Raw genomic sequence first — 21,111 nt, forward strand, 5'->3', positions numbered from 1 at the left:
ATTTATAGTGGGTCAAACAAAATTTTTTTGATTAAAAAAAAATTTCTGAATGCAAAAAAATGAATTATTTAGAAAACTCTACAACTTTCAAACCAAAAAGGTATATATTTAACAAAAAAGTTTATTTTCAACCAGAAAAGATGACTTCTTTGATATAAAAGATTAATTTTGTCCCAAAAAACTATCAGTAAAATGTTTCATTTAAACAAAACTGGTTTGATTCAAATACACCAGTCTTAAACTCAAAGAAATTTGGTTTGAATAAAAAAATTCTATTTTGGATATAGAGTGAAACAAAATTTTCTTTGATTCAAACAGAATTTTCTGAGTGCAAAAATATGAATTCCTTAGAAAACAGTTAAATTTTTAACAAAAAAGTTTATTTTGAACCAAGAGAGATGACTTTTCCATCATAAAAGATGTATTTTTACCCAAAAGATGATCAGAAAAATACGTCCTTAAATGAAAAAATTCTTTGTTTCATATAGAACTAAACAAATATTTGTTTAAATCAAAGAAATATTTATTTTTCTTCAAATACATCATTTTTTAACTCATAAAAATTAGATTTAAATCAAATCAACTCTACCTTCGATATAGGGTCAAGCAAATGTTTCTTTAAGTCATTTTTCTGAGTGCAAAAAGATCAATTCTTCAGAAATCAGTTTAATTTCAGACCGAAAAAGTTACATTTTTACTAAAAACAAAGTTCATTTCCAGCCAAGAAAGATGATTTTTCTATCATTAAAGATGAATTTTTTCCCAAAAGATGATCAGAAAATTGTTTTCTTGAATCAAACAAATTATTTCTTTTTTATAAGGTCAAAAAACGTTTGATTGAAGTGAACAAATATTTATCTAATTCTAAAACACCATAGTTCAACACAAAGAAATTTTATTTGAATCAAACAACTTCTATCTTTGATATAAAAAAAAGGTTAGTTATTTTTGAATAAGTATTTTTGTTCGAGTGCAAACAAACATTTTTTAGAGTACAAAAAGATGAATTCTTTAAAAAAGAGTTCAATTTTTAACACAAAAATTAAAATTTTTAACAAAAAGTTTCTTTTTTCACTAAGAAAAATAACTTTTCTACTATAAAAGATTAATTTTTACCAAAAGACTATCTGACAAATGTTTTTTTTTTAGGAAACAAATTCTTCCTTTGATATAGCAAAACAAAAATTTGTCTTATTTGAATAAATATTTGTTTTATTCGAACAAATATTTGTTTGTTTGAAAAAAAACTTATTTGATTCAAATACACCGTGGTTTAACTCAAAGAAATTTGGTATGAATCAAGGAAATTCTATCTTCAATATAGACTCAAATGTTTGTTTGATTCAAACCAATCGTTTTTTGAGTGCCAAAAGATGAATTATTACAAAAACAGTGCAATTTTTAATCCAAAAAGTTACATTTTTAACAAGAAAATTCATTTTGAATCAAGAACGATGATTTTTCTACCATAAAAGATGAATTTTTTCTCAAAAGATGATCAGAAAAGTGTTTGTTTGAATCAAACAAGTTCTTTTTTTGATATAGATTCAATCTAATGTTTGACTGAATTAAACAAATATATTTTATTCAAACAGACCATTGTTTAACTCAAAGAAATTTGAATTGAATTAAACGAATTCCACCTTCGATAAAGGGTCAAACAAAAGTTTCTTTATAAAACTGTTCAAATTTTCACCCAAGAAGCTAAATCTTTTACAAAAAAGTTTATTTTCGAACACCAAAATGAATTCTCTATCATAAAAGATTAATTTTTTCCCAAAGAATTATCAGACATTTTTTTATTAAAACAATACAAATTTCTTCTTTGACATAGAGTTAAACAAATATTTGATTGAATGAAACAAATATTTATTGTATTCAAACACATCATTGTTGAACTCAAACAAATTCTATCTTCGATATAAGGTCAAGAAAATGTATCACGCAAATAAAAAAAATTTCTGAATGCAAAGACAAGAATTCTTTAGAAAACAGTTGAGTTTTTGATTAAAAAATTTAAATTTTTAATAAAAAGGTTCTCTTTGAACTAATAAAGATAACCTTTCTACTGTTAAAGATTAATGTTTTCCCAAATGATGATCAGAAAAATGTTTCTTTGAATCAAACAAATTCTTTCTTTGCCATAGGGTTTAACAAATATTTCATTGAATTAAAAAAAATGGATTTGATTCAAATACACCATTGATCAACTCAAAAAAAGTTTATTTGAGTCACACAAATTCTTTCTTTGATATAGGGTGAAACAACTGTTTGACTTAAAGAAACATTTGTTCGAGTGCAAATAAACCTTCTTCAGAGTAGAAAAAGATGAAATAGATAGAAAAGAGTTCAATTTTTAACCAAAAAAGTAATATTCTTGACTAAAAGGTGTTTTTTCAACTAAGAAAGATAACTTTTCTACCATAAAAGAATATTTTTTTTCCTAAAAGATGATCCGAAAAATGTTTCCTTGAATCAAACAAATTCTTTTTTTGATATAGGGTTAAACAAATATTGCATTGAATTAAAAAAGTATTGATTGATTAAAGCCTACCATTGTTTAATTCAAAGACATTTTATTTGAATCAAACAAATTATCTCTTACATATAGGGTCAAACAAATGTTTGTTCTATTTAAAGAAACATTTGTTTGAGTGCAAGCAAATCTTTTTCAGAGTACAAAAAGATGAAATTTATAAAAAAGAGTTTTTTTCAATCCAAAAGGACAAATTTGTAACAAAAAGGTTCTTTTTTAACTAAGAAAAATAAATGTTCTACTATAAAAAATTAAGTTTTCCCAAAAGACCATCAGAAAAATGTTTACTTTGATCATACGAATTCTTTCTTTTATATAGGGTCAAAAAATTTGATTTCTTGAAATAAATATTTGTTTGATTCCAAACAAACTTATTTTATTTAAATACCCCATTGGTTAACTCAAAGAAATTTGGTTTGAATAAAAAAATTCTATTTTGGATATAGGGTCAAACAAAAGTTTCTTTGATTCAAAGAGACATTTTCTGATTAAATTCAACAAATATACATTTGATTCAAATACCCCACTGTTCAATTCAAAGAAATTTGATTTGAATCAAACAAGTTCTATCTTTGCTATAGAGTCAAACAAATGGTTGTTTTTTCAAAGAAACATTTGTTTGAGTACAAGCAAATCCTTTTCAGAATACAAAAAGATGAATTTTTTAGGAAATAATTCAATTTTTAACCCGAAGAAAAATTTTTAATCAAAACTTTCTTCCTCAACTAAGAAGGATAACTTTTCGACTATAAAAGTTTTTTTTGCCCAAAAGACGATCTGAAAAATGTTTCTTTGGTACAGGTTCAAACAAATATTTGATTTTTTGAAATAAATATTTGAATCCAAACAGACTTATTTGATTGAAATACACCATTGTTCATCTCAAAGAAATTCTATCTTCAAAATAGGTTCAAACAAGTGTTTGCTTGATTCAAACAAACATTTTGCCGAGTTGAGCTTAATTTTATCTGATTTCAAATTCTTTAATAGTGATAATAGCTTTTATATATCAATTATAGTATATTATAGATAGTTTTAGAAATCCGCAGCTATAGTCTAGAAAACTTAGCTTCCCTAAAATGGGGAAGGTATTGTTATCATCGTCAGCTGCAGGCTTTCCAAGCGATCCTGAAGCGTGCATATACGTCGGGGATATGGATTCTGAACTAATCACAAGCGGGACTATATGGGGGTTGCATTTGTTATAAAAGAAGGGTGCTACCCCACTGAGTAACTCTCACTACGCATGCTACTATACGACTGAAAATGAAGGAAGCAAGTCGAAATTGTTTTTGTCCTTTCGAGACAATGGAGAACTTGTGCTCTCAAAAATTGCAACTAGCATCCCTTTAATAATCCAATTACTAAAAAGAAAGAATCCCATTTCTGCATACAGAATACGCAAAAAAACTTGTCTTTCTCATAGGATTTTTTATTTAAATTCTAAAAGCTAATTCGATTATGCAAATTACAGATTTAGTTGATTTAATGTCTAAACAATACCAATTAGTTTTGTAACAAGGCTTTAATGTAAATATTTATTTTAATCAGAAATAGGTATAAAATATGATAGTGGAAATATTTATAAAAATTATTTTTCGGACCTTAAAGGTATACTCAACAATGTTTTGTAGGAGAGAGTCAGGATAAGTCGACAATTTTTTTAACGTCGTTTTTTAATTTAAAAATTGTTGATTGACAATTTATTAGGTATGGTTTTGGATCGAGAACTTGATTGGCTACAAACTGTTACTGATCATTTTGAACTAGGTTGCTTTGTCTATCAATAATCAATTTTTATTATTGTAGCTAACTAAATTCTCGATCCAAAAATACCTAATGTGTTGTCAAACAAAAATTCGAATATTTTTTACCTATAATGAGAGGGTATTAGATTTATGTAAAATTGGACTTCATCGGTCTTCATCAAATATTTACGTTTTGAGACCTTTTGAGTCAGAAAAAATGTGTCTGAAAGAAGAAAAAAGAAAAAATGTGCATAAAAGAAGTTAAAATTTAAAATGAGAAAAATATGTTTATGAATAACATTATAAAAGGCTCATTAGAGACAGTTATATGTTGATTGAAAAAAGAGGATAATAAAAGAAAAGATACAATCAAATAACCCAATAAAATAATAATTATCATTTCTGATTTTTTTAAAACCACCAAAATTTAAAAATATAAAAAAATTTTTAATCAAATTTTCTAGTTGGAAATTTTACTGTCTTGCACAAAATGTCTTTGACTTGAAAATTCAACCGTTTTTCTTGTGTCTTTTTTTTTTTAATTCGATCTGTTTGTTCAAAATGGGTCCGATAATGCGTTTCATAAATTCATATTTTTTTAGTAGCAAATTCAACTGTTTTTATTGAAAAATTCGCCCTTTTGGATTAAAAATCCAACATTCTTTTCCGAATTTAAAAATTCCCAAATAATAAAATTCCCCAAGAGTTTATAATTTTAAAAAATTCTCTGAAAATTAAATTCCCGATAGTTTATAATATTACCGAATTTGAAAATTCCTGAATAATAAAATTCCTAAGTTGGAAAGTTTTCGAGTAATAAAATCCCGACAGTTTAAAATTTTACCGAATTTGGAAATTCCCATATAATCAAATTCTCAAGTTGGAAAATTTTTGAATAATAAAATTCCTGACAGTTTATAATTTTACCTAGTTTGAAGTTTCCCGAATAATAAAATTACCGACAGTTTATAATATTACCAAATTTGAAAATTCCTGGTTAGAAAATTTTCGAATAATAAGATTCCGAAAAGTTTGTAATGTTACCGAATTTGAAAATTCCCGAATAATAAAGTTCCCGACAGTTTATAATTTTACCGAGTTCAAAGATTTCCGAATAATAAAAATTCCGGATAGAAAAATGTTAAAATAATAAAATTCCCGACAGTTTATGATGTTACCGAATTTGGAAATTCCCGAATAATAAAATTACCGACAGTTCATAATATTACAGAATTTGAAAATTCCCGATTGGAAAATTTTCGAATAATAAAATTCCCGACAGTTTATAATGTTAAGGAATTTGAAAATTCCCGAAAAATAAAATTCCCGTATTGGAAAATTTTCGAATAATATAATTTCCGACAGTTTATAATGTTACTGAATTTGAAAATTTCCGAATAATAAATTCCCGGATTGGAAAATTTTCGAATAATAAAATTCCCGACAGTTTATAATGTTCCCGAGTTTGAAGATTCCCGAATAATGAAATTTACGGGTTGGAAAATTTTCGAATAATAAAATTCCCGACAGTTTATGATGTTACCGAACTTGGAAATTCCCGAATAATAAAATTGCCGACAGTTTATAATATTACCGAATTTGAAAATTCCCAGTTGGAAAATTTTCGAATAATAAAATTCCCGACAGTTTATACTGTTACCGAATTTAAAAATCCCTGAATAATAAAATTCCCAAGTTGGACAGTTTTCGAATAATAAAATTTCTGACAGCTTATAATTTTACTGAATTTGAAGATTTCTGAATAATAAAATTGCCGACAGTTGAAAATATTCCGAAAGTTGAAAATTCCCAAATAATAAAATTCCCAAGTCGAAAAGTTTTCGAATAATCAAATTCCCGACAGTTTATAATTTTACCGAATTTGAAGATTCCCGAATAATAAAATTGCTAACAGTTTATGATATTGCCGAATTTGAAAAATTCCCGGGTTGAAAAATTGTTGAATAATAAAATTCTCGACAGTTTATAATGCTACCGAATTGGAAAATTCCTGAATAATAAAATTCACAAGTTGAAAAGTTTTCGAATAATTAAATTCCCGGTGGTTTATAATTTTACCGAGTTTGAAGATTCCCGAATAATAAACTTGCCGACAGTTTACAATATTACCGAATTTGGAAATTCTCTAATAATAAAATTCCTAGGTTAGATAATTTTTGAATAATGAAATTGCTAACAATTTATAATAATACCGAATTTAAAAAACTGTTTTATTGACAAATTTACCCTTTTGAATTAAAAATTCATCTCTTAGGCCACGAAAGTCATCTTTCTTGTCTCAAATTGAACAATTTTATTGAAAATTCAAAAAATTTCGAAAAAAAAATTTTTTGCTTTGTAAATTTATCTGATTGTTTAAAAATTAAATACTTTTTTTGAAAATTCGTTTCTTTTGCTTAGAAATTTAATTATTTGGTTCTCAATCCGACTTTTTAGTTCAGACTTAATATGTTCTTCCTGAAAATTCATCTCTGTTAGCAAAAAATCTTAAAAATTTAAAGTCTATGACATTGAATTCAATATGGTGTTTACATTAATTTTATTGAAATTACTTTCTTTTTATTTACCCTTTTCCGTGAAAAAATCATTCTATTTCCTTTGTTTTAAGAGAATTTTGTGGTAAATTACTTTCACGGTTGGGGAGGGGGGGGAGGCAAAAATTTAAAAATAGCCCAAAATTGATTACGCAGTTTATGGATGGCCCCCTTACCGATAGGAAATGAACTTGTATTCGTGATTCCCCTTTTACCCCAGGATCGTCGTTGCAGATGTATCGATCCATTTGGCACGTTCGTTGGCAGAACAGCGCCAATAAATTCAGTTTGAAGCTTAAGTTGAAGTTTTCGTGGCCTGCATGACTTTTTGGAAAGTATCTAACATTACTTTATGAACAAGAAAAATTATTATACAGTGAATTTGTGTCCTATTTGTTAATAAAGAATTAGGCAATGTCAGGAACCAGGGTTTGTATAATATAAACATTTTTCTTGATCAAACTTTCCCATTGTTTGGATTATGAATGACTCTCACTCTCCACCTGTATGAGTCATGGGGGCGACTGAGGAATTCCATAAAATAAAATTCCCGAGTTGGAAAATTACGAATAACAAAATTCCCGACAGTTTACAATTTTACGGAATTTAAAAATTCCCGAATTACAGAATTCCCGAGCTGGAAAATTCCCGATAGTTTCCAGTATTACTGAATTTGAAAATTCGCGACATTTTCTAATATTACCAAATTTTTAAATTCGCGAATATTTAAATTCCTAAGTTGGAAAATTCCCGAATAATAAAATTCCCGTCAGTTTATAATAGTTACCGAATTTGGAAACTCCCGAATAATAAAATTTCTGAATCATTACATTTTCGAATAATTAAATTCTCGACACTTTCTAATATTACCGAATTTGAAAATTCCCGAATCATAAGATTCCAAAATTGGAAAACTCCCGAAAAGTCAAATTCCCGCCAGTTTATAACAGTACAGAATTTGAAAATTCCTGAACAATAACATTTCCGAATTATAATATTCCCGAATAATAAAATTCCTGACAATTCTTAATATTATGGAATTTGAACATTCACGGATAATTTCATTAACTAATTATAAAATTTCAAAATTGGAATATTCCCAAATAATCAAATTCTCGATAGTTTATAATACTACTGAATTTGAAAATTCCCGAATAATAACATTTCTGAATTATAATATTCCCGAATAATAAAATTGTAGAACATTCAAATTAGAAAATTCCTGAATTCAAAAAATTGAAATTTGTTGTTATAAATGTTATTTATTTATTTAAAATTAAAATACAATAATAAAATATTTCCGAAAAAATAATTACAAATAAAAATGTTTATGAAAATTCCCGATTTCAAACAATTGAAAATGTTTTGTTGTGAATATTATTTATTTATTAATAAAACATTCATCAAATATTTTTATCAAAAAAAATCTCTTTTCTTTTTGGATTCACAATAACAATAGTTAAAAAAATAGATTTCTATCAGATACAATTTTTTTTTAATTATATTTTCAAATTCAAAAATAACTTAAGAAACTTTAAACATTAAAAATAATCATTTACCATGAAAATATTTGATAATTGAATTTTTAATAAATAGATAAGTTTTATAAACAACATTTTAATTGTTTAGATCCTTGAATTTTACATTTCGAGAATTTTCTAGTTCGGATATTTCATAATTTGCTAATTTTATTATTCAGGAATTTTGTGTTCAGGGAGTTTTATTATTGGTAAATTTTCTAGTTCAGATATTTCATTAAAAGACAATTCTTCTGTCTATAATTTTATTATTCTTGAATTTTCTAATATCGGAATTTTATTATTCGGAAATTATATTATTCGGGAATTTTATTATTTTGGGATTTTTTCATTTTGGAATTTTATCACTAGGGAATTTCATTATTCGGGAATATTATTATTCGAGAATTTTATTATTTGAAAATTTTATTTTTTGTCATTCTTCAGTCGTTCCGAGCCATGAAATAAAAAAATTAAAAATTAAAACTACCAATTTCCGATGAAAAACACTGAAAAAATAAAAAATTGTACAAAAATTCCTAATCTTGTTCAAAGTATAAGGATTTGCGTTTCAAAATTCCAATTTTTGATGTTAAATCCAAACGTAACCTAAAATTGTTCTGAAATTATAAATTTTCTTTAAATTTAATGTATTTACTATATTTTATTTTTCGACTAAAAACACTAACATATCCTGAAATTGGTAACAAGTTGTGAATCTTTTTTCGACGAAAAATTGTAATAAAATCTGGCGTTTTCTTAGTTTTTAAATTTTTATTGTTACAATCCAGAATAATGGTATTTTAATTAAATAATTTTTTGTTTAACAATATAAATTTCCAACTTAAAACAAAAACATCGCCTTAATTTTTTTTTTAAAGTTGTGAATTTTCTTTAAAATACAATTTCGTTCTTAAAAATTTCAATTTCTGATTGAAGCACCTGAATTTTATTATTTTCAACAAAAATCAATAATCTAATCATATTTTATTTGAAAAAACAAATTTCAGGTAAAAAACACGAAGATAGCCCTAAAGTTCCTAAAAAATTGTAAATATTCTTTGAAACCTAATAAGTTATTATTAAAAATACCCATAATTTCTTACGAGGAAAACTTATTAGAAAAACTGCTAAAAATTGTACTCTTCTTCGAAATGTAATGGTTTTGGTTATAAAATTCGATTCTTTGGTGTAAAATGACAACATAACCTAAATTTGTTCGAATTTATAAATCTTCTTTCAATTTTCTTTTTAATATGAAAAATACAACATTTTGACGAAAAACTCTAACATATTCCAAATTTGTTTAAAGATTCCAAATTTTGTTTAAATTATAGTGCCTTTTATTCTAAAATACCCATTTTTGTATGTAAAACCGTAACATCACCCATAAACGTTAAAGTTATCCATCTTCTTTAAAATCTATTTTTTTTGTCTTAGAAATACTAACTTCCATCTAAAAACACCAGCATAATCGAAAATTGTGAAAAAAAGCTTATAAATTTGTTCAAATTATTATGATTTATGGTTTAAAATATGTAAAATACCCAGTTTTTATGAAAAAACACTAACATAACCTAAAATCGTTAAAAACGTGTATCTTTGAAATCTAATGATTTTGGTTAAAAATTGTAACTTTAGAATTAATCTTTTTTGGTTAAAAATCTGCTTGGTTGAAGATTAATTGGTTTTTGTTGAGAGTTCAACTATTTTGTTAGAAATTCGACTATTAGGTTGAAAATTTAATTAATTTTCATAAGTTTTTTTTTCTTGAATTCCAATTTTTTTACAAAAATTAAAATGATTCTGTTCAAAAAATATCAACAGTTACATCATTTTTAAAATTTTATTGAACTTTTTTTTCTGAAAATGAAAGTACTTGTATAAAGTATTTGGTGAAAAATTCAATTTTTTTGGTTGTAGATTCATGATCTTAGTCGAACATTATTTTTTTTAGGTTAAAAACTAATTCTTTCAATTGAAAATTTATTTAATAAATCCTCATTAAAAATTTCTCGCTTAAAATAAAAAATTGAACCACTTTCATGAAAATTCAATTTTTAAATTGAAGATTCATCATTTTAGTAGAAAATTGAACTCTTCGGTTAAAAATTGAACTATTCTGTTGGCATTTTTGTTGTAAAAATTAATATTTTTGACTGAAAATGTAAACATTCTACTTTTGGTTGAAAATTTATTTCTTGAGTTGAAAATTGAAATATTTGCTAATTTATTATTAAATTAGGATAATGCAGCCAAACTCGGCGAATTTGAAAATGTGCGAGTGGTGGTACGAGTTCGACCACTAAGTAAAAAGGAATTGGAAAATAATTGTAAAAAAATAACCAAAATTGACACCCTAAATGCAGAAATAACAATAGAAAACGCCAATCGTGGTGAACCCCCTAAAGTATTTTCCTTCGATGCGGTTTTTGATACAAATTCAACCCAAGTCGATATTTACAATGAAACTGCTCGTCCCATCGTTGAAAAAGTTTTGCAAGGCTACAATGGAACAATTTTTGCCTATGGGCAAACTGGAACTGGAAAGACTTATACTATGTCTGGAGAAAAAACGTCTCCGCAGGTCAGAGGCATCATTCCAAATACTTTTGCTCACATTTTTGGACATATTGCAAAGGCCGATGAAAATCGAAAGTAATTTAAATCTGTATCTCTAATGGTAAACTTCATCCTGGATTCACGAAAGATAAACATTCGGTTTACTTACTTTTTTTTAGAACTCAACCATTTTTTTCAACTTGTTGTCAGACAAACCTTTAATTGGGTTAAACGACCTCTAACAAAAGAGAATTCACAATCTCTAAATTTCAGTTATCGATGGTGCGCGGCCAAGTTCAAAATTTATTTATTTTGTTAAAATAGTATATGATGCACGTAGGGTGAAAAGAGGGAATTTTTCGACGAGTGTATGTTTTCAGTACGAGTTGGATGACTTCTGACATTTCTCGAAATAGAGTCTTGGTTTCAGCCCATATTAGATTTTGAATAAAAGAAGCATGGTTTACGGTACTTTTAAGGACAATTTTTGGTAACTTATCATGAATTGCCTAAAATTCAATTTAAAAATGTCTATGACTTTTTTTGAAATTTATGGAAATTATTGGTAATTTCTGGTAATTTTACGGGTAAGTAAAGTAAGTTAACATAAATTATCCGATATTAAATTAAAAAAATTTTTAACATTTCAGGAAATTTATGATATTTTTTGGTCATTCATGGTAATATCACAGGTAATTTATGGTAACTTACCATAAATTGCCCAAACTTCAATTTAAAAATGTCTATAATTTTCCGGAAATTTATTAAAACTTTCTCTCATTTATGGTTACGATAAATTACCCATTATTCAATTTTTAACAGATCTTTACAGATTTTTAACAAATTTTTTAACAGATTCAGGCTTTTCATTAAAAATAAGATTTTTTGTTGAAAAGCATTTTTTTAAATGAAAATGTTACTATCCCATTTTTTATTAGAAATTTACTTTTTTAAATAAAGTTTATTTTTTTTAATGAAGTTTCATTATTTTCGTTAAAAATTCATTGTTTGCTTAAAAAATCATTTTTCAGCCTGAAAATTGAACTATTTATTTTTTGAGTCAAAATTTATCTATTTTTAGTGGAAAATTCTTCATTTTGTTTGAAAATTCAACTCTTTAGTTAAAGATTCATCTATTTCTTTGGTAGAAAATTGATCTTTTATCGTTGAAAAATCATGCATTTTGTTGAAAATTCGTCTTTTTTATGGAAAATTAATCTTCTTGGTTAAAAACTCATCCGTTTTGGTTAAAAATGCAACTGTCTGATTGAACAAAAAATCTATATTCAACTGTATTAGATTTAAAACTAGTTTTTTTTTAATATTAACTACTACATGTTTTGTTGAGATTTTATTTTTGTGATTGAAAAATTAATTATTTGGTTTGCAATTAAATTACAGTAAAACTCATCTATAGCGCCGATTTTGGGGCTTACGGTGGGTGGGAACTAACTCATTATAGATCAACCCGCTTTTGTTTTTTCACGCCTAAGTGCTCGTCTGAGTGACAACCGCAGACCCCGCGCAGCTCCTGTTACATTAACCTGCGGAGCGGCGTCAATTCTCGGAAGGGTTATAGAAGGGAGGGCTATTGAAAAGTTTTACTTTATTTTGTAAAATATTATTTTTTGATGGTTCCGGAGTCATCATTTTATTTAAAATTCATATTTTGGGTTAAACGATTAAACAAGGTACAATGCAATGTTCAATTAAAAATTGTTTTTGAATTAGATCTGAATATTTGCTTTTAACCTTTTTTTCTGAAGAGACACGTGATGAGAAATAAGAATGTGTTAGTTGAAACCGAAGGAGCATTAAAAAAAGAGAATTCATATTCACTAAATGTCTTTTGTTGGCGGTGCGCACTCTAGGCTTTTTGATTAAAGATTTATGGTCTTAGCATAAAATTTCTCAGTTTAGTTCAAAATTTAACTAGTTTGTTGCAATTTGTTGTTTTTTTCGTTTTGAATTAAACGGTTTTTATTGAAAATTTTTAATACTTTTGGTGATTTAAAATGAGTTATTTTTCGTTGAAAAGTAATTCTTTAAATGAAAATTTAAATGTTCAATTTTGTATAAGATATTTATCTTTGCAGTAAAAGTTTTTTTTCAATTGTGTATTCATCATTTTCCTTAAATTTTTTTTTTTTTTACTTGAAAATTAATTTTTCTGTCTGAAAATTTAACCACTTCATGTTTGGTCAAAATATGATCAATTTTAATGACAAATTTATAATTTTGTTGAAAAATTGGCTATTTTGGTAAAAGATTAATGTTCTAGGTAGAAAATTTAACTGTTTGGTTAAACATTAAAAAAATTTTTTTTTGTGGAAAATGTATTTTGTTGAAAATCCGTCTTTTTGTAGACAATCAATCGTCTAGGTTAAAAATCCTTCCATTTTGGTTGAAAATGGAACTGCCTGGTTGAAATGTAATCTGGGTTCAACTGCATTTTATTTAAAAGTATGTTTTTATAATAATTGCCACAGTATTTGGTTTGATGTGAAAATTTCCTTTTAACCTCTTTTTCTGAAGATAGACGTGATGAGAATGTGTTCGTTGAAGCCGATGAAGTTTTAACAAAAGGGAATTCACATTCACTAAATTTTATTAATTTTTTTGGTTAAAAAATCAATTATTTTGTTTGCAATTGAACGACTTTGTGAGATATTAATTTGTTATGCTTCAGGACTCATCATCCTAATAAAAATTCATCTTCTTGGCTTGAAAAATCAAGAATTAAACTATTATTTAGTTAAAAATTAAATTATTTGCTGAATATTGATATTTTCTGTTGAAAATTAAACTACTTGTTTTTTGTCAGAAACTCGCTTTTTGGTTTGAAAATGAATTTTTTTTTTATCTGAAAATGTAGCTATTCCATTTTTGATAAAATATTTCTCCTTGATAAATTTAAAATTTAATTTTTATGACACATAAATGATTTTAGTCCTTTTCGACGCCTATGAAATGGGGCTCAGCCTCTACTTTTTACTCCCTAAGGAGTAAAAAGTGACGTCAAAGGTGAATAATGAAAATTATACATCTATGAGCTCGCATTTTACGATCCACTCACCGTAAGAAATGTAAGGGAACTTTAGTAGCAGATAATAAAATTTTGCAGTAATTTATGGAAAGTTACCATATATAAATGTTCAAATTACCGTAAATTACCAAAAATTTCCGGAAATTTATAGACATTTTTGTAATTGCATTTTGAGTGATTTATTTTCAGTTTCTATAAATTACCTGTAAAATTACACGAGAACCTTATAAATTTCCGGAAATTTATCAAAATGCCTAAAATTGAATTTTGTGTAATTTATGGTAAATTACCATATTCACCTGTAAATATACCATGAATGCCCGAAAATTTCCAGAAATGTATAAACATTTTTAAATTGAATGTTAGGGGATTTATGGAAAGTTACCACAAATCACCTGTAATATTACCATAAATTACTAAAAAATTTAATAATTTTCCGGAAATTTATAAAAATGTTTAAAATTGAATTTTGGGTAATTCATGGTAATTTACCTATTTACCTTTAAAATTACCATAAATGACCGAAAATTTCCAAAAATTTATAAACATGTGTAAAATTAAATTTTGGGAAATTTATGTAAAGTTACTCTAATCATCGATGTGAATGTTTGTCTATTCTTAATCCGGTATGGAGTTCCCCTATAATTTAAATTTAAATAATTAATTCAACTTTTCTCCTAATATATATTTTTTCTAGGTTTTTGGTGCGAGCGACTTTTTTAGAAATATACAATGAAGAAGTTAGGGATTTGTTAGGAAAAGATCAGAATATTAGACTGGAAGTTAAAGAGAGGGCAGATATTGGGGTTTTTGTCAAGGACCTCAGTGCATACGTCGTCAATAATGCTGATGATCTGGATAGAATTATGACTCTTGGAAATAAAAATCGTATGTTGGATAATCAAATATATCTGCCTGTATAAAAAACGAATGGTAAAAAACAGACCATTTCTTAAAGTTTTTTATTTAAATTTGCATCAATTTTTTTAGGTATCGTAGGGGCAACCGCAATGAATGAATCAAGTTCAAGATCCCATGCAATTTTCACAATCACTGTGGAATCCAGTCAAGTTGGAGAAGATGGGCAACAGCACGTGAAAATGGGAAAGCTTCATTTAGTTGATTTGGCTGTAAGAAAATTTTTAGATTTAAATTTATTAATAAATTTACAGTTTTCAATATTTTTATTTTTATTCTATTTAGGGAGCGTTCACATATAAGATGACGTTATTTTCAGCTTTTTTCATTTGAGAACATTGATATAGTTTAAAAATGAACTTAGACCGCACATTAACTTAAAAAATTGGGAGCCTTCCACAAATTTTTTTTACCTTTTTTTAAGAATTTTTATTTTTCTCCTGTTTTTATGAAACTTCCCTTTCTTTTTTTCGCTTAAATTTTAAGAGAATTACGTTTTAAAGGCATAAAAAAAGAAACAGTTCGTTATCCAACCAATTATCACTAATGTGTATTTTTTATCGATTAAAAATGTTTTTTAAAAAATAAAAAATTTCATTCGGCACTAAAACTATAAGAAGTATGAAAAATTGGTGAAGAAGCAAAATTTTGCACATCAGAAAGATGAATCAATTTTTGTGTTTAATCGAGAAAAATGCAAATAAAAATAAAAAATTTCCTTTTTCGGCTAAGATATGCAAAAAAAAAATGAAAACGAAAAAGTTGTTTATCCAAAAAGGATCTAAAGAGTTTTTATTAGTTATTTTTCAAACGCGTGGTTTTTGTTTTAACCGTGAAAAATGACATTACAAATAAACAAATCTAGTCTTTTTAAATACACAAGGTAAAATAAAATGTTCAATAAGAACATTTCTTTTGAATTAGATCTGAAAACTTCCTGTTAAATTTTTTTCTCACGGAACTCGGGATGAGAATGTGTTCGTTAAAGCTGAAGGAGCTTTAGCTAAAGAGAATTCACAATAACTAAATTTCAGTTGTCAATGATGCGCTCCCTAGCTCAAAATTTAATTCTTTTGTTAAAAATGTTTTTTTTTGATTAATTCGACTGTTTTATATACCAAATTTAAAACAATTTCATACAGGCATGTCCTATTAAATTTGTCGTTGAAAATTGATTGTTTTAAAAATTATGCTAATAGGTTCAAAGTTGAACTACTCGTACAGTCTTAAACACTCTTTTTTTTAGATTCAGGCTTTTAGTAAAAAATTAGTTATTTTTGATTGAAAAGACATAAGAATGTTGTTATCACACTTTTCATTGAAAATTGACATTAATTTTTCTGCTTAACAATTTAACTATTTCATGTTTGGTTAAAAATTGATCTGTTTCAGTGGAAAATTCATGTATTTTGTTGAAGATTTGTCTTTGTTGGTAGACTATCGTCAAAAAATCATGTATTTTGTTAAAAATCCGTGTTTCTTTAAGAAAATTAATATTCTGGTTCAAAAATTGATCTGCTTGTTAGAAAATAAATCCGAATTCAACTGTATTTGATTGAAAATTAAACATTTTAAAATATTAATTAACATTTTTTGTTGATAATTCATTTAAATGGTCGAAAAATCAATTGTTTGGTGTGAAATTGAACTACTTTGTAAAAAACTAATTTAGTATGTTTAAAGATTCATTATTTTAGTTAAAGTTTATACTTTTGTGTTAAAAATTCAGCTGTTTTGTATGAAATTCAGCAACTTGATTCGAAAATTGAACAAATAAACTAGTTAGTTAAAAATTAGCTTTTTTTAAATTCGTATTTTTTGTTGAAAATTGAACTATTTAGTTAAAACTTAAACTAATTTTCTTTAAATTCAACTGTTCTGTTCACAATTCGCTTTTTGGTTGAAAATTAAATTTGTTATCTAAAAATTTAGCTATTCCATTTTTGGTGGAATATTTTTTCTTTATAAGTAGAAAATTTACCTATTTGATAGAAAATTTATCCTTTTTTTAAATTCGTCTATTTGGGATGCAAATTAATCTTTTTTGTTAAAAATTTGTAATTTTGGTTTAGGGTTCCACTATTTTGTAGAAAATTTTCCGTTTTAAGTCGAATTCAACTGCTTGAAAATTAATTTTTTTTAAATTCGCTTTTTTAAACCGAAAATTTATTGAATCCTTTTTTTCTGGGAATTTTTTTTAGTTCAAAATGCTATTATTTCATTGAAAATTCATATGTCTTGATCAAAAATTGACTTTCTTGTTAAAATTTTTTTCCCCGGTTCAATATTTAGTTAACTGTTTTATAAACATTTTTTTTTAAACATCTGTGTGGTTGTGGATTCAACTTTTTCGTTAAGATTATTTTTTTTCGCTTATTTCAACTAGTTCAAAATTTTTTTTGTTGCTAAAATTAATTTTTTAATGCAAATTTAACTGTTATATTTTGTTGTTGTTGAAAATTCATCTTTTCAGGTTTAAAATGTATCTATTTGGTGAAAAATTCAACTATTTCATTAATGGTTATATTATTTTGTTGAAAACTTAACTAGATTGTTAAAGGCATCTTTTTTGGTCGAAAATTCGACTGTTTTTTTTTTTTAATTCAATCTTCTTGATTGAAAATGCATCGCTCTTGGCTTAAAATAAACTTTGTTGTCAAAAATTCAACTCTTTTTTTTTTAATTCAACTCTTTTTTTTTAAAGTTCAACTCTTAGGTTGAAAATGAAACTACTAAATTTGTTAGTATCGATTTTATTGATCTTAAAAGTATCAACACGGATTTAAATTTAATTTTTTTATCAGACCGTCACTTAATATGCGGACACTTTTTATTAATATTTTTTCTTAAATAAAATAGTTCTTTTTTTAAATAGGTATAAATAATTTAGAATTAAATAATGTCCGCAAACTTGATATAATTTATTAAATTAAAAAAATTTTCAGGGTTCAGAACGTCAAAGCAAGACAAAAGCAAGTGGCCTCCGTTTGAGGGAAGCCGCAAAAATTAATTTATCGTTATCAACATTAGGAAATGTTATTTCTGCCCTTGTCGATGGTCAAAGTTCCCATGTGCCTTACAGAAATTCAAAATTAACGAGGTTGCTGCAAGATTCCCTAGGTGGCAATTCCAAAACTCTCATGGTAAGAAGAACACATTTTTATTCAAATATTTAAATAATTATTTAATTTTTGTAGTAATCGAGAAGCTGAGTACTCCTGAAATCCCTTTTAATCCCCCCTTGCAAAAAAATATTATGAAAAATTAAGCAGAGGTCTATAAATATTTTTGTATAATAAATTTTTTATTTTTTTTATGGTTCTAGAAAGATCTTCATAAGAAAATAAGTATAGAAATAAATCATTTTTAGATGGTTTTCAAGAGATTTAAATTTTTTCAGATTGCAAGAGATTTTGTAAGATTTTAAAACATTCCAAGCATTTTTAGAGGATATCAAAGATTTCGAAAGAAATTATATTTTATTATATTATCATTAATTAAATTCAATAAATTGAATCAAATTAAATTAATTAATTATATAAATTATAAGTAAGTAATTAATTCATATAAATAAATTCACAATATATAAAATATTTTATTGAATCTCCAAAGATTTCAAAGGGTTAAAAATATTTATAGGGATTTAAACTATTTTTAGAGAACTCGAAAATGAATAAGATGTTTAATGTAATTTTAATATTCGAGGAATTTAAAATTATTTCTTTTTATTTAAATCGATTTTTACGATTTTCCATGAATAAATTTTATGGTAATTTAATAATTCTAAAGGATTTTCAAAATTTCGAAAAATGTTAAGCGCACTGAAAGAATTTTGTATGTTTTCCAAAGATTCCAGAGGAGTTTGAAAAAAATTTGGGAAGTATGTGTAATTAAATTTCAAGGGGTTCCTGGAGATTTCAGATATTTCTAGGAATTCTTGCCTGTTTCAGGCAACTCTAATTAATACGTTCAATCTAATTTATATTTAATTAATTTCAAATTATTACTCATTTTAATATATTTTTACGGTTTTTAATGTAACGATTTCGTGCGGATTTCTAAACATTCCAAGTTATTTAATCAATTTCAAAACGATTTAAAAGAATTTTTTAGGATTTCCAAAGATTTGAAGGGATTTTGAGATAGGTCTGGAAAATAAGTTGAACGAATATTCAAGAAAACTACGATATTGCTCGTGAAAAAATCGAGATGAATCATTTCGGATGTCTGAATTCTAACTCTAACCTTCAAAATTTAGTGGGAGGTTTTTTTCAAGATGGCGGACGCAAAATAGCGATCGAATGCCAGCATTTTTTCTCATTTTTACATTTTTGCATAGATCTATTTGTAATCGATAAAAATGCACTAAACTTGATAAATGGGGTTTGTTTGGGTCGCTGATCATGAATCTGACGTCGGATTTCACAAATTCAAGATGGCGAATCCAATATGGCGTCCACAATTTTTTTAAATCATTCAAAATTTATGAAAATTTGTATATAGGGGTTTTTTTGGTCACTAAAAACGAGCTTATGATAAGAAAATTTCAATTATATTTAATCAAATTAGACACTAGGAGCAGACATAGTAGATTCACCATATTCAATTTATGAATTCTAATAGAAAATTCATGATCAAAGATCCAAAAAAAAATCCTATGCACGAATATTCATAAATTTTGAATGATTTCGAAAAATTGTTGCCATCATATTTCATCATTTTTAAATGATTTTGCAAAATTGTAGCCGCCATATTGGAGCCTCCATCTTGAATTTATAAAATCTAACATCAGGTTCATGATAAGCGACCCAAAAACCCCCCGTTTATTAATTTTAGTAAATTTTTATCAATTAGAAATAGGTCTATGCAAAAATACCAAAATAAGCCAAAAATGTTGGCTTTCGACCTCTATTTTTGGTCCGCCATCTTAAAATCAAAACCTACCACTACATTTTGAAGGTTAGAGTCCATGGACGTAAAAAATATGCAAATCTGAAAAATCGGCCTATTGTTTCAATGCCAAAATGCGAAATGAAAAAATGCTGTCATTCGAAAGTTCACGTTTTTTGTTAAATAAACAATCATAACTTTTTAAAAATTAATTTTTTTAAATTCTGACGCCACCAATCAAAAAGTCAGACATCCGAAATGATTTATCTCAATGTTTTCACAGGCAATATCATAGTTAAATATGCTGTTGAAAAACGCTCAAAAAATAAAGATTAAAAATTATATTAAAAGATTGCAATGCATTTCAAGACATTTGATAGAATTTCGTAAAACTACCAATGATTTGAACCGATTCCCAGTGAAGCGACGAGAGTAGATCTTTTTTCAGAAAAACTTTAATTTTAAAATTAAACAAAAATATATTTTCGATCTATAGTCTGTAATAACGTTAAGTATTTTCTTTTATTTAAAGTGTTAACTTGATCGATAGGTAGATTTCTATTTTCACAGTAGTGAAAAAGATAGCTACACTGATTGAAGGTAACTATCTCTGATGATAATACAGATTCCTTTAAGTAAAATTTTCGTCTCGTTTCCCAATGTTTCCAAACACATTTTTTAGAATTACCAAAGATTTAAAAAAATTTCAAAGAATTTCTCAAAATTTAAGTGTCTTTATTGGACCTTCAATTGTTTCAAAGATATAAGAGGATTTTACAAATTTCTATTAATTTCAAAATGACTCAAAGGAATATTTTCAACTGATTTTATCGACGAGAGTAGATCTTTTTTCAGAAAAAATATCTCTGATTATAATACAGATTCCTTTAAATAAATTTGTCATCTGGTTTTTCAATCTTTGCAATCACATTTTTTGTTTGTTTTAGTGTGCTAATATAAGTCCAGCAGACTTCAATTATGAGGAGACAATAAGCACTTTGCGTTATGCAAATAGAGCCAAAAATATAAAAAATCGAGCAAGAATAAATGAAGATCCCAAAGATGCACTTCTTCGACAATTTCAAGTCGAAATAGAAGAATTGCGAAAACAATTGGAGGAAAATGGTGCAGAAATTTCAGAAGAGGATTCTGATGATTCTGAGGAAACTGGAGAAACAAGGAGGGAAAGAATGGCAAGGCATAGAAAAAGTCAAATGATGTCGATGGAAGAACTGGAAGATAAATTAAATCGAGAAAAAGTTGATGAAATTCTAGAAGATGATAAGAATTCTGATGACAATGTGACTGAATTAAAATGCACCCAGTAAGATATTATCCA

At 26.2% G+C, this 21,111-nt stretch overlaps 1 protein-coding gene across 1 annotated transcript in view; it reads left to right on the top strand.

Annotated features, from left to right (window-relative positions):
• The first annotated feature begins 7,158 nt into the window (after nt 1-7,158).
• The window catches only part of LOC117169961 (kinesin-like protein KIF3A), a 20,333-nt gene continuing 6,380 nt past the window's right edge, over nt 7,159-21,111 (top strand). The window contains exons 1-6 of the mRNA XM_033356472.1: nt 7,159-7,268; nt 10,602-11,014; nt 14,662-14,852; nt 14,955-15,094; nt 17,828-18,025; nt 20,720-21,096. Of these exons, the coding sequence (XP_033212363.1) occupies nt 7,254-7,268; nt 10,602-11,014; nt 14,662-14,852; nt 14,955-15,094; nt 17,828-18,025; nt 20,720-21,096 (1,334 nt within the window). The 5' untranslated portion in view covers nt 7,159-7,253. The remainder of the gene's footprint in view (nt 7,269-10,601; nt 11,015-14,661; nt 14,853-14,954; nt 15,095-17,827; nt 18,026-20,719; nt 21,097-21,111) is intronic.

Source organism: Belonocnema kinseyi, chromosome 3 (genome assembly GCF_010883055.1).
Source record: "Belonocnema kinseyi isolate 2016_QV_RU_SX_M_011 chromosome 3, B_treatae_v1, whole genome shotgun sequence".
NCBI classification, from domain to species: Eukaryota; Metazoa; Arthropoda; class Insecta; order Hymenoptera; family Cynipidae; genus Belonocnema; species Belonocnema kinseyi.